The 12335-nt window shown below is 39.8% G+C and overlaps 2 protein-coding genes and 1 pseudogene across 2 annotated transcripts; all 3 read left to right on the forward strand.

Annotated features, from left to right (window-relative positions):
• Positions 1-509: 509 nt before the first annotated feature.
• LOC148721855 (BTB/POZ domain-containing protein 6-B-like) lies at positions 510-2544 on the forward strand (annotated as a pseudogene).
• An 889-nt stretch (positions 2545-3433) lies between these two features.
• LOC111320390 (BTB/POZ domain-containing protein 6) lies at positions 3434-5816 on the forward strand. The gene has a single exon (XM_022923064.2). It carries the CDS (start codon positions 3676-3678, stop codon positions 5053-5055), a length of 1380 nt encoding a protein of 459 aa, XP_022778799.2. The 5' UTR covers positions 3434-3675; the 3' UTR covers positions 5056-5816.
• Positions 5817-6827: 1011 nt separating this feature from the next.
• On the forward strand, positions 6828-11934 carry LOC111320556 (uncharacterized). Its single transcript, XM_022923209.2, has 3 exons — positions 6828-7330; positions 10123-10245; positions 10334-11934. Exons 1-3 carry the CDS (start codon positions 7026-7028, stop codon positions 10452-10454), a joined length of 549 nt encoding a protein of 182 aa, XP_022778944.1. The 5' UTR covers positions 6828-7025; the 3' UTR covers positions 10455-11934.
• The last annotated feature ends 401 nt before the right edge of the window (positions 11935-12335 follow it).

Genomic DNA, 12335 nt, shown 5'->3' on the forward strand with positions numbered 1-12335 from the left:
GAACTGTAGAAAATCTTTTACACTTTCTACGAGGGACACTGTATAACACAACAGCCATAACTCACCTTTAACATAATTGCTCAGATCTTTAAGGGACACCACTGCTGTAAGAATCGAGGCTAAAAAGTTTTAAAAGAAGGAGGCAGATCAATAGAGAAGAATTTATGGAATCAAAAATATGTGTTTGTTGATGATTTAGTGCTTGATTGATTAAACGAAGCTCGGTAAACCATCTCTTAATCATGACCTCGGCGTTGTTTTCTTTTTTTTATTATTCAAAGCGAATATCACGATGAGTCTATTTGAATGTCGATCTGATTTTCTAGTTCAGACACAGCAATAAAAAGCCATACAAAATAATGGTGAAATGTGCTAAAAGAGTCTTTCCATTGCTGCGTCTGTCTGCATCGTTAACGCCTGATTTCCCTTCAATAAATTTGAATTGTATGCAAGGTTAAGCATCAATGAATAAGTATGAGAGCATTGTCTTGCGCATACACTTGCCTACGTGCTTCATTTGATCCAATTCCTCTGTTGTTGAGAATCGGCTAAAATGCAGACAGGCTGCGCGGCGAATACTTGTGAAGGATGGTGGCAGACCAGTGAGAGCACATTTCTGGAGGGAAACATGCACATGTTTAACAATCCTGTCATAAACGAAGACGCCTCTCTGACCGCGGTCTTTCCTAGTGACGAAAAGCGATACGCTTGTGAAGATAGGTGGCAGACCAGCAAGAGCACAGTTCTGGAGAGAAACATCTACATGTTTAACAATCCTGTTATGAGCGACGTCAACTTTGCCTTTCCTGATCACTGCAAGCGAACTATTCCAGCGCACAAATATGTCCTCGCCACCAGCAGTCCTGTGTTCTTTGCTATGTTTTACGGGGAGCTGCACGAGATGAAAGAAACGATTGAAATAAAAGAATCTGATCCAGACATCTTCCTCCAGTTTCTACGTTCCTTGTATTGCGACGATGTCGCTTTCCAAAATGAGGACAACGCTATCCAGCTGTGGTATCTAGCTGATAAGTACGACGTTCCCTTGCTTGCGACGAAGTGTTTGGATTTCCTCCATGGAGCCATGGAGCCGCAAAATGCCATTGACATCATTCATTTTGCCAGGAATATAAACAATGAAAAGCTAGAGAAGAGCTGCTGGGAAGTGATCGACAACACAACACAAAAATTGCTGCTGGTTCGTTTACCCAGGTCAGTCATGAATTCTTGTCCCAAATTGTGAAAAGATCTTCGTTACGCATTGACGAAGTGTCGTTGTTGAGAGCTGTGGATCGATGGGCGACAAAAAGATGCAAAGAGAAAAGCAAGGAAGTCAATGGAGCGAACAAAAGGTCTGAGCTGGGGGAGGAACTGTTGCAGAATGTTCGTTTTCCACTTATGTCACCTAACCAGTTTTCGGAAGTAGTAATTCCTTCAGATATTTTATCAAAAACCGAGATTATTGATGTTTTCAAGTACTTTACTTCTGTTCCCATTCCTGATGGACTCAGGTTCTCAGGACATCCCCGAGAGGAAGGCCACGAAGTATCTACTCATGAGGTACGCAGGGCACATGATTATCATTTCTCTCTACTTGATTGCATACAGCATCCTGACAAAACAAGGGTGCCAACAATCACTCTGAAAAAGCCCATTTCGTTATGTGGAGTGAGGATTTTTGCTTCTACCGAGAGCAACCCGCACATCACTCTTAAAGCGAGTGTGTCCATCACTCATAAGGGTAAAAATATCATAGTGGTTCAGGACAGGAAAATTAGAGTAGAACGAAAACATGGACGAGAATATGAACACGAAAACTGGAACCTTTGGCAAGGACAATTTGATGTCACCTTCAACCGGACTGTACAATTACATGAGGGTACTCCATACACCATTGAAAGTACAACGAGTCTCTGGTCTGTTTCTCCGCTGGGATCTCCGTCACAACAAGGTGGCTGGTTCCGCGATAACGCCAGAACGACCAATCCAATGTCTAACGTTCGTTCTGGAGAACGCCGACCGGCAGAGATTCATCACAGTGGGGAAGTACTAGCACTTTTGTATGAGACTCCACAAGTAAAGTGTAAATTGAAGCTAAATGAGAAAGGAAGGAAGAAGGGAAAAAATTCTAGAGAGTAATTCAGAAGTGTGCTTTGTTCAGTTTTAGGCTGCGCCAGCCGCAATGTCTTTTCCTCGATCCAAGCAGTACCAATTTTTAGCTTTGATGTGCCTTGTTATTAAAGCAGTTCTACCCAACCGAAGCCGTGAATCGATAGTAGTCACCGATTCCAAGAAGCTGTTTTCATGTTTGCTGCGTTTGTATGCAAAATAAAATAATAGTAATAATAATAATAATGATCATGATGACGATGACGATGATAAATAATAAAATTAAAGGTAGTCATAACGATAATAATGATGACATTAATAATAATAGCAATAGTGATGATAAAAATCGTAATAATTATGGTATCGAGTAGGTATGATAGGGCTGTGGGATATAACTAAATGTCCTTGGAAGTTATTAAACCCCCTATCAGCTTGCGGTGTGAAACATTGGTAACTTAGTAATATTGATAATCTTTATCAAAGAAACGTCAGTTGACACTAGGCGCCGTATCTACCACTTGTCCACTAAGCCTCTCGAATGATTAGTAACAGTGTTCAAAGAGTAACGGATTATATACAGTGGTCTACATGAATCATATCGCTATTAACAAACCTACTAAACAGACAGTTTTCAAATACTTTGAAACCGACAAAGCCGTTCGATTGCTGAATTACTAAAGAATACTATTCCAAGATCTAAAGGTACGCGTACAAAATGTCTCGGTGATCTTTTTAAGATTTTCATTACTAGTTTCAGCTCATTTTTTAGCAGCAAGAGTTCTAAAGAATGTGAACGAAGTGTACTGGACTACTACTGGAAATCAATCAGATATCGCGAGCCGAGTCCACAAACAATGCAATCAGAATACGGCAGCCGGTGAAATTCAGCTAGGGTGGACTTATATATATGATCAACACCATCCCCAAAATCCTTCAACACCACTACCTACCTACCTCCCCCTCCCATTTATAAATAATTACCGCTCCATCTCCGTTTTTGTTTTCTTTTATTTTCGTCGGCTTTCCTAACCAGTTATCTCCACGAAAAACCATGATGAATCAACTTTGTAAGAGGGAAGAAAATTTGCCCTCACTAATATTATCAGTCCGCAAGCGCAAAGTCTTTGTCCAAAATGACTATTCCAAGTATCAGTTTATTTGCATTCGTAGCGTCCAGCTCGCATTCTCCAATTACTCTAAGCTCAATCAAGCTGATAACACCGCCGATAATTTCGTTTTGAAAGTTTTGTAGTTTTTAGTGAACATTTTGTTCATATCCACTTCCAACCAATAAGACTTAGTGATATTCCCAGTGAGTTAATTTTTGAATCGCAATCAAGTTGTACTCTAGTTGCTCAAGTAGATTTTAGTACACGAAAGAAAAACCTTCTTACGAAGTAGACTTTCACACTTGAATTGCCTACCGTAAATTTGAATTGCATAGAAGGCTGTAGGCATCGCATAAACATCACGTAGGCGCTTTTTTCCCGCTTTTACATTGGTATGCTTGCCATTTGACTCAATTCCACAGCTGCTTGGATCAGGGCTTAATCAAATTGAGACAACATGGCTGATACTTGTGAAGAAAGATGGCAGACCAGAAAGAGCACAGTTCTGGAGAGAAACATGCACATGTATAACAATCCTGTTATGAGCGACATCAACTTTGCCTTTCCTGATCACGAAAAGCGAATCATTTCAGCGCACAAATATGTCCTCGCCACCAGCAGTCCTGTGTTCTTTGTTATGTTCTATGGGGAGCTGCGCGAGACGAATGAAACGATTGAAATTGGGGAGTCTGATCCAGACATCTTCCTCCAGTTTCTGCGTTTCTTATATTGCGACGATGCGAGTTTTCAAAATGAGAACAACGCTATCCAGCTGTTGTATCTAGCTGATAAATACGACGTTCCTTCGCTTGCGGCGAAGTGTAATGAATTCCTAGATCGAGCCATGGAGCCGCTAAATGCCTTTGGTATCGTCCCTCATGCTCGGAAACTAAACCATGAAAAGTTGGAGAGGAGCTGCTGGGAAGTGATCGATTACAACGCAAAAGAAATCATGGATGATAATTCGTTTTCCGAGCTCAGTCATGAATTATTGCTCGATGTCGTCAAAAGATCTTCGTTACGCATCGATGAGGTATCATTGTTCAAAGCAGTGGATCGCTGGGCGACAAAAAGATGCGCAGATGAAACCATGGCTGTGGATGGAGCCAGCAAAAGGTCACTCCTAGGAGAGGAATTGTTGAGGAAAATTCGGTTTCCAGTCATGTCGCCTCAAGAGTTTTCAGACGCTGTGATTCCCTCAGATGAGATAATCGATGTCCTCAAGCAGTTTTCTTCTGTCTCTATTTCCGGCGCATATAAGTTCTTGTCTGATCCCCGAACAAAAGGCGATGTGTCCGCTGATTCCTGTGCGCTAGGTACTGAATGGAGCCATACTTCTGGGTCAAGGTCTTTCTTGGACAAGATGCATCGGTGGAAAAGAGGAGTGCTAACATTCACACTGAGAAGGCCGATTCGGTTGTGCGGTGTAACCATCATCACAAAAGTTTCTCACCCTGAGAGCGTGTCTGTCTCCAGAGGAGGCAAAATTTTGCGAATGATCAAAAACCACAAATCTCTGTTGGAACGAGAAAGGCCAGGAATTAAGAGAATTAATGTAATTTTTGATAGACCTGTTCTCCTATATGAAAATTTTTGTTACACTATTGAAACTTCAACAGGTTCCACGCATGACTCTAGTTTCGCCGTATTGTCTTCTTCTTTGATGCCCTTTTACTCAGAAAAACCCGACTCTGAACACAATCGAAACAGAGTTAACTCAAATACTTTAGTGTCTGGTGTTTGTTCCGGAAAATTCACCCCCATTCCAGCTGATAATCACTACATAGGAGAAGTATTGGCACTTCTATTTCAGCCAGCCGTTATGAAGAAGAAATGAATCCTAATCTTCGATGCAAAAAAACAAAATCGCGAAGCAAAAATGTATGACACTTACTATTTTTAGTTTGTAGAATATACATTTAAGCGAGAATAAGCTGTAGTTTTACTTTTTCCTTAAATCAGTTAGTAATTTCTAGGCGCGGGGCTGGCTTACTTGGTTACTGAGGCCTATCACTGAAGTGTTGAAAACATGCGTTCGACCCAATTTAAAACTCTTCAACGGCTTTATAGCCTTATTACGACAGTTTCGACAGATTGCGCAAACCTAGAGGAAATTCTTTAGGTTGGGCCCCATTTTGCATTTTGGCAAATCTTCGTGGATGCATTCGCTACTTCTCCGCATTTGTAATATTCAGTCAGCAATGATATCAGTTATATCCTAAAAAGGACGCTGAATCTTAAGTTCCACTGTTAGTGGGATGTGGGGTTAGTTGTGAATATGCTATTTATAAAACGAATTTTTTTTTGCCTCGGGAGGGGTAAATCGATCGCTACTAGAACGGACGAACTGATGAATGTTCCAGAAAGCAAGTCTTTGCAGCAAGACTGGTTCTCATATCTTGTTGGAGATCCACAACGAAGAATGGAGTCCAGTCTTTTAGCAGACCCATCGTGTAGATCTGTTTTTGAATAAGTACTGTCATTGCTTTTTTGATCAAAAGAAATGGAAACTGGATTCTTCTGCAGGTCTTAATTTTTAGTATGACGTTTACATGATAATGTATAACTATTTTGGAAATAAAAGCACACTGAACATGAGCTACAGAAGCTATAGTTGTCTGACTTCAATGCTCATATTTATCGCCTATACAGCACTCAAAAGCTCACACGCGGAATTTTCAAACTTCAGATCACGTCTATACTTGTCATTAAGTCAAATTGTGTTAACCCTTTACCTCCTCATATCGGGATGCATATTCTCCATACTGTTCACCATACTTTTCCTAAAGCGTCGAAAAGGAGAATTTGCTGTTCACCTATATCAATTTAGAGCTTCTATATTTGGAGATCATTTCCTTTATTCTCGTGATCTCGATGTCTGATTCAGTTTTGATATTATAAGGAGGAACTATGTGCCAATCACTCAGCCTCGGGATTAAAGAATTAAATTGCGTTTTACCAGGAGCCCATTACCTGGTTTTACCCATGACGTTTGTGAAGGTTTTTAAGATTTTGTGTTTTGATTAATACTGTACGATTGAACGGTTTTAGAAAATGGATATTATACTGCATTAAAATTAATAATGTTAATTAATGTTAATTAATAATGTTAATTAATGTTGTTAGAGGTTCCTCGATGGGGTGAAGGATTGTACGGCTAACGGTTAAAATTTTTTCTCATTTTACGGCTAACTGTTAAAATCATTCCATTGTTGTCACCAGAGATTTTTAATGCGGTTTACATTCTGTACCCAACGGCAAAATGTCTTGGCCGTTTCAAGGCTATCGGTGGACGCCACTGAGATCCTCTTGTCACAGGGTGATTCAGCGACAGCCGAGTGGTTAGAACGATTAAACGAGAAAATAAGATGCCGATGTAAACAGGAAACGGAAGTTGTAATGGGGAGGGTAAGGCGAACTCTCAGAAAAAAAATAATATCGGCGTCAAAATATTGAAAAAGCTGTAAGTTCTCACGTCTCTATATTAGTTATCAGACCCAAAGGGGCGGCATTTAGAATTCAAAAAATTGAAAACTCAGGGTCATATTGCTTGCATGCGCTTACCTTTTGAGTTAGTCATTCATTCACCGCGCGAGTTTGTTTTTAAGGCATTCATGCATGAGTCACGCGCTTTGACCCCTTTTAGAATCGCCGCTTCAAAAGCTTAGCGTATGTTAATCACCGTGCATTTAGAATTATTTATTCGCACCGTGACCTCCTCGACAACTCCCATCATACGACCAAACGTCGCTTCAAAACTCGTAGTTCAGAAAAAAAACAAGTTGGAAATTATTCTCGCTTGACAAGATGGGGTCGTGTATGAGCATGATTTGCCAGTGTCATCTCTGTAGGTGTTGTGAATGCGGTCCCAAGTGTTATTGTTGTCGATGCTGCAAGCACTGGTTCGGAGATTGGTGGATGTGCAGTGACTGCTGCGATGATTTTTCTGATGAAGAGTATTACCCAGTTAATCCAACGAAAAACGATAAAGAAGCGCCGCCGGATGACGGAGAAGGGATGTATAAATATCCCAATGGGGACGTGTACGTTGGTGAATGGAGACGGGGCAAGCGACATGGTTATGGAGAACTTGTGAAGAAGGACGGAACACAGTAAGTAATCGCGTACTGCAAATCTACTTTGTTTTTTAATTTATGCTCGGTTCAGAGTTTACTTAAACAAAAGTGTTTGAGAAGCAATTGAGGCATTCAAAAGCTGCTTCTGTTCCATTTTCTCACAGAATATTACTTACAGTTGTTTAGAAAACATTCAATTCACTTTGACGGGTTATTTGACAACGAGTTCGATTGAAAAGTTTCGCAATTAGTTTAAATTGTCACGCCAGACTGCTTCGAACCAAAAGCTGTTTAGTACCCCGGAAAAAAAAAAGAGAAAAAGTTCATAAAATCATTTTTCTTTGTACGTCGACGAAGCAATGGCCATTGTTGAACTAATTGTTCGAAGATTGGTTTTTCTTTGTTTTCCACATAAAGTATTTTTATGGCAGCACGTCACATCGAATTGATATTCGAGCGAGTCTTACAGCAAAGTTCGAGTGACTCGGAAAATGGCAGAATAATATTCTAAGAGTGCAACAATTAAAAAGTTCGTAATAAATTTGTACCACGATCAGTATTGTGAATAAGCTAAATTTTGTTGTTTATCTTTCAAGCATTGATCTCAAAGTGAACATGGCTACTTTTTTTTTTAGTGAGATTGGTTTTATTATCGTGATGGCGACCGTCTAAACGAGAAACTAGTATTAACCGCAATTTAAGCGAACTTTCTTGAGGAAAGTTCTTGCCTGATCGAACCTTTTAAAATCCAAGTAATTAGATCACCCCATGATTCCTTTTTAATAAAAGTCTTGTATATCTTTTAAAAAGCTTACTCTTGTTACTTAGTTTCACGTCTGGCGTTTAATTTAGTTCACAAGAAAAGGAGCAATTCAAAGTACACCCTTTAGATAGATGCAAAGCAGTGCAAAGACATAGAGAAAGGGAAACACGATTAAGTTACCAACGGGTGGGTTCATTTTGGCAGTTTATCATTTAGATGCCTTCTAGACAGATCATGTGCGCGATATATTCAAAAATGCAGATTTGATAAAGCACCGTTGAATGATCAATTAAAGGCTTCAAATTTTATACGGAGCGGTAGTTTTTGTCATATCGGGTATCAAAACATTTCGATCAGTTTTAAAAACAGGGCGTGTTTATATTCGATCTTTAAAACACGTCAAAGCCTCGACAATGGACAATACCATATATATCTTTCAGCCGTCTAACAAAGTCAGACAATAATGGAAAAATTTGCAATTCAATTTGTTACTTCAGCTCACCGCATTTTTGTTGATATTCAAACCTAAATCTCTCGAAATCTATGGATGGAAACTTACAATATTCGTAAGGTTTTGAACGTTGTGGAGATCAGAGAGTGATTTCCGTTTTAACTCGGTTTGTGTAGAAACTTCTGCCCATAAACCTAAGCTTACCTTCATCCGTTTATCAGTAAAAGAGCATTAAATGCAAGCTCTTGCCCGGCCGAGACATGTTCTGTTATCCAATATCAAGACAAACTATTTTTCTCGTCGCAACTTCGTCACCATGGCAACACCAGTTTTTTCAAAATTTATGAAAATTTCTTTTTCTCTCCACGTTATCGTTTCATGGGAAAGGGGCGTTAACTCGACAAAACGATAAGTTTCATTCCTAGGTCGAAAATACCTGAATTCGTTAATTTCAAGGTCCTTAAAGGTTTATACAGAGATTTAAGTGAGGTTTTTGCGCTTTTCAATACCAATAGGTCTAGAGTGTTCTGAAAAGCTATCGAAACAAATATATAATAACATTTCACTCGCTCCAATCTTTACCATTTGAGCCAATATTGAAAAATGTATCGAATCCATATGCAAGCGTTCGATATTTATCATTTTAAAACAGCTTTCTGTCCAATTAAAAGTAACAATGGGGGCAGAAAGTTATGTTTCCCCAAGCATTCTGTCACTATGAACATACATTCTTTGTTTTTCAAGAATGCATTTATATTTGTCTTGCCCAGACTTAATATTCTTCTTTATCTCTCGCAGCTTTAAATAATTATTACCGTTTACATCTGTTGATTCCGAAGTATTGTATTTCAGGTAACTAGTTAGACTGAAGGAGTCCACCATGAATTAAAAGAAAATAGTCTCAATATCTAATAAAAAGGAAGCATTTCATATTTCCTAGTTCGATGAAAGAGGAAAGATATATCATGATTTTATTTTTTATCATTAAAAAAAATTTCATGATTATATAAAAATGTTACCGCTTTCAGCCCCTGTATTTTCAAGAAAAGTTTTTGATAAAGAAGTTTATTTGTCACATTTAACGAGATGCGGTAGGACCATCGCATTAATCGACAAAAAAGTTAAGAGTGCGCAAAACTATTAGATGAGCGTATCGGTGCAAGAGTCGAGGCTCTGTTTAAAGCTTAAAGAATGAGCAAGGTCATCCCTTGAACAAAGCAATTTTAAAGTGTCGAAAGTGATGCTAGATTAGATTCGTTCTATTCAGCCGCGTTCTCTGATTGGTGGAGAAAACTCCCACTCTTTTGAACGATCCAATGAAAGACTGAAACCCATCATGACTTGTTCAATCAACTTGGAGTTTCAGGATTTCTCTCAGATCTGATCGGCCTTTCTGAAAACTTTGAGTGTGTTTTTGCGACATGCAAGAATTTGCGCGCTAACCTACTAGCCATCAATTTCTATGCCCTCTTCAAAGAATAACTAGACCACTGGTATATCTATGGGTACTTTAGACACTCTTGCCAGTCACGGTCTAATTAACAAATACCATTTTCAGCCTGCATTTGTCATATTTGAGTCTTGATTTCTTTTGTACAACTTATCCCATAACAGAGTTGTTGGCTTCTTCTACGATGATGAATATGTGGGTGAGAAACCAGACGAGAGACTGAGAAGGAGTCCTGTGACGTCACGACCCTTCAGCAAGATTCAAGCGGGCGAGGAGGGCGATGCGTCGTAAGTACCCATGATGCTTTGAGCACAAAGAACAGATAAACGCAGTTTCTTTTGGATTCTTACAGTGAGCGTTGTTTTTCTTCATTAGTGGAACAAGAAAAGAGGATCAAGAAGCGATCGATCAAGCCTGGAAAGAAGAGAAACAAAAGATAAACTCGGACACGAATGGCGCACAATCCTACTCAACCATTAAGAACGGCAATGAGTAACAAACTTACGACCCTTTCGTCTAAGATTCATTGCCACATTCAATTAACAGACTTCATTTGAAAATATCGTAATATTTGCATTAATTTTGTGCCTTTTCGATGGAAGCTCGGTTCTTAGCAGGTAGTGTAATATTAAATAAATGCCACGAGTCAAAATGTATAAGTTTAAGTACTAAGTGACACTGTGGGGCAGGTCCCTGAACCTTTGTACGAGCTAGATCCAGTGAAGTTTCAGAAGACAAAAACACAACCACAAGGTTGTTGATAACTAACTGGAGAACATGGCACACTCGAAAACTTAAGAATAGTTTACATAGTTAAGAGGAAGAGGTAGATTTTACGCCCAGAAGTGGGTGAAGCTTTCTTTCCTGTGAGCTTTAACATTGAAAAGTTTAAATGCTCGACAGGTGAAAATAAGTGGACCATATTCTTTGCTTCTGTCACAAACTTGCAGATCTTTCTCGTAAGGTTGAGTATGTGTAAAACTAAGTTGTAGCATATTTCAAGAAAATAGACTCCTTTCAGACGTGACAAGCCCAATTTTTCTCACGTGTTTACGGGGCACTGGTCATTAAAGGTAAAGTCTGTTTACGAGCCAGTGGCCCATCAGGCCGGCGCTTAACTCCACCAGTTTCTGTAGCATGAAGCGACTAGGAGTATTTCTACTCCCCCCTGGATGGGATGCTAGTTCATCGCAGGGTTAACCCCCCAGCATTAAATTTGCCGGTACCCATTTAATACACCTGGGTGAAGAGAGGCACTGTGAGAGTAAAGTGTCCTGCCTAAGAACACAACACAATGTCCCCGGCCGGGGCCCGAACCCGGACCACTCGATCCGGAGTCGAGTGCACCAACCATGAGGCCACCGCGCCTCCACTGGTGATTAACTACCGTCTATTTTCAGTCTAAAACGAGGCCAAGAAAGTATACATGCACTTACATTAAGGAATGATAATTACGCGCGCCGTTTGAGAAGTTGTTTGTTATTCTGTTCACTGCCGAAAATGATTGAGCATGCGATACAAGTGTAAGAGTCTGTAATGTTTCCGGGCTGGGCAAACAATTGTGCGCACAAGGTGCACATCGAAGCTTTTCGGCGGTGCTAAATACTACTGGTCATCCGGCGAATGATACAATTTTTCTGGGTTTGAAACAGCATGCTATAGCTATAGCTAGAGGATGTGGTCTTATTTTTTTACCTATGCCCTATGAGAAATTACTTCGTCTCTGAGGACTCGATATAAAGTAAGTTTATATAAATTTAAAGTAAAGTAAATTAAATTACTGAAGGTGTAAGTATTCAATAGCCGAATTCTCTAGCACTGTTCCTTGCACAGCTATGTAAACGGAGGTGAACATACCGATCCTCATAAAACTATTTTTAAAGACATATGAACAAATGTGTGCCGAAAGTGTTATTTGAAGCTCCGTGTTATTGAATTTGATAGTGAATAAACCGTAGAAAACTATGCAAAATGAATCGTATCGTTCGTTATTTTCCACACCAGTGACTTAGGGGGGAAATCGCCTGAGTCTCATACCATAATGATCATTGAGAATCGTCCTCTGCAGTGTAGGGATTGATCACTTTTCATTGCCAGGGGAGGGGGAGGGTCGGGAGATATTTTTGTTGTGTTATTAAAATTTGCCTGATTTCCCCGTAGCGATAAATAATGACTGTTTGCTAAATTAGCCTTCGTGAAGCCGCACCCTACCCCCGTGGAGAAACGGGGCGCGGGGGGAGGGTGCGGCTACACGAAGGCTATTGCTCAATAAGCCAGTTACGATATATCAAAATTCAAACTTGGCTCAGAGGCTTGGGGGAGATATAAAACAGAAGAAATCATGTCGAGGTTGAGAGTTAAATAATTGATTACTTTT

This window comes from Stylophora pistillata, chromosome 10, assembly GCF_964205215.1.
Source record: "Stylophora pistillata chromosome 10, jaStyPist1.2, whole genome shotgun sequence".
In the NCBI taxonomy this organism is placed as follows: Eukaryota; Metazoa; Cnidaria; class Anthozoa; order Scleractinia; family Pocilloporidae; genus Stylophora; species Stylophora pistillata.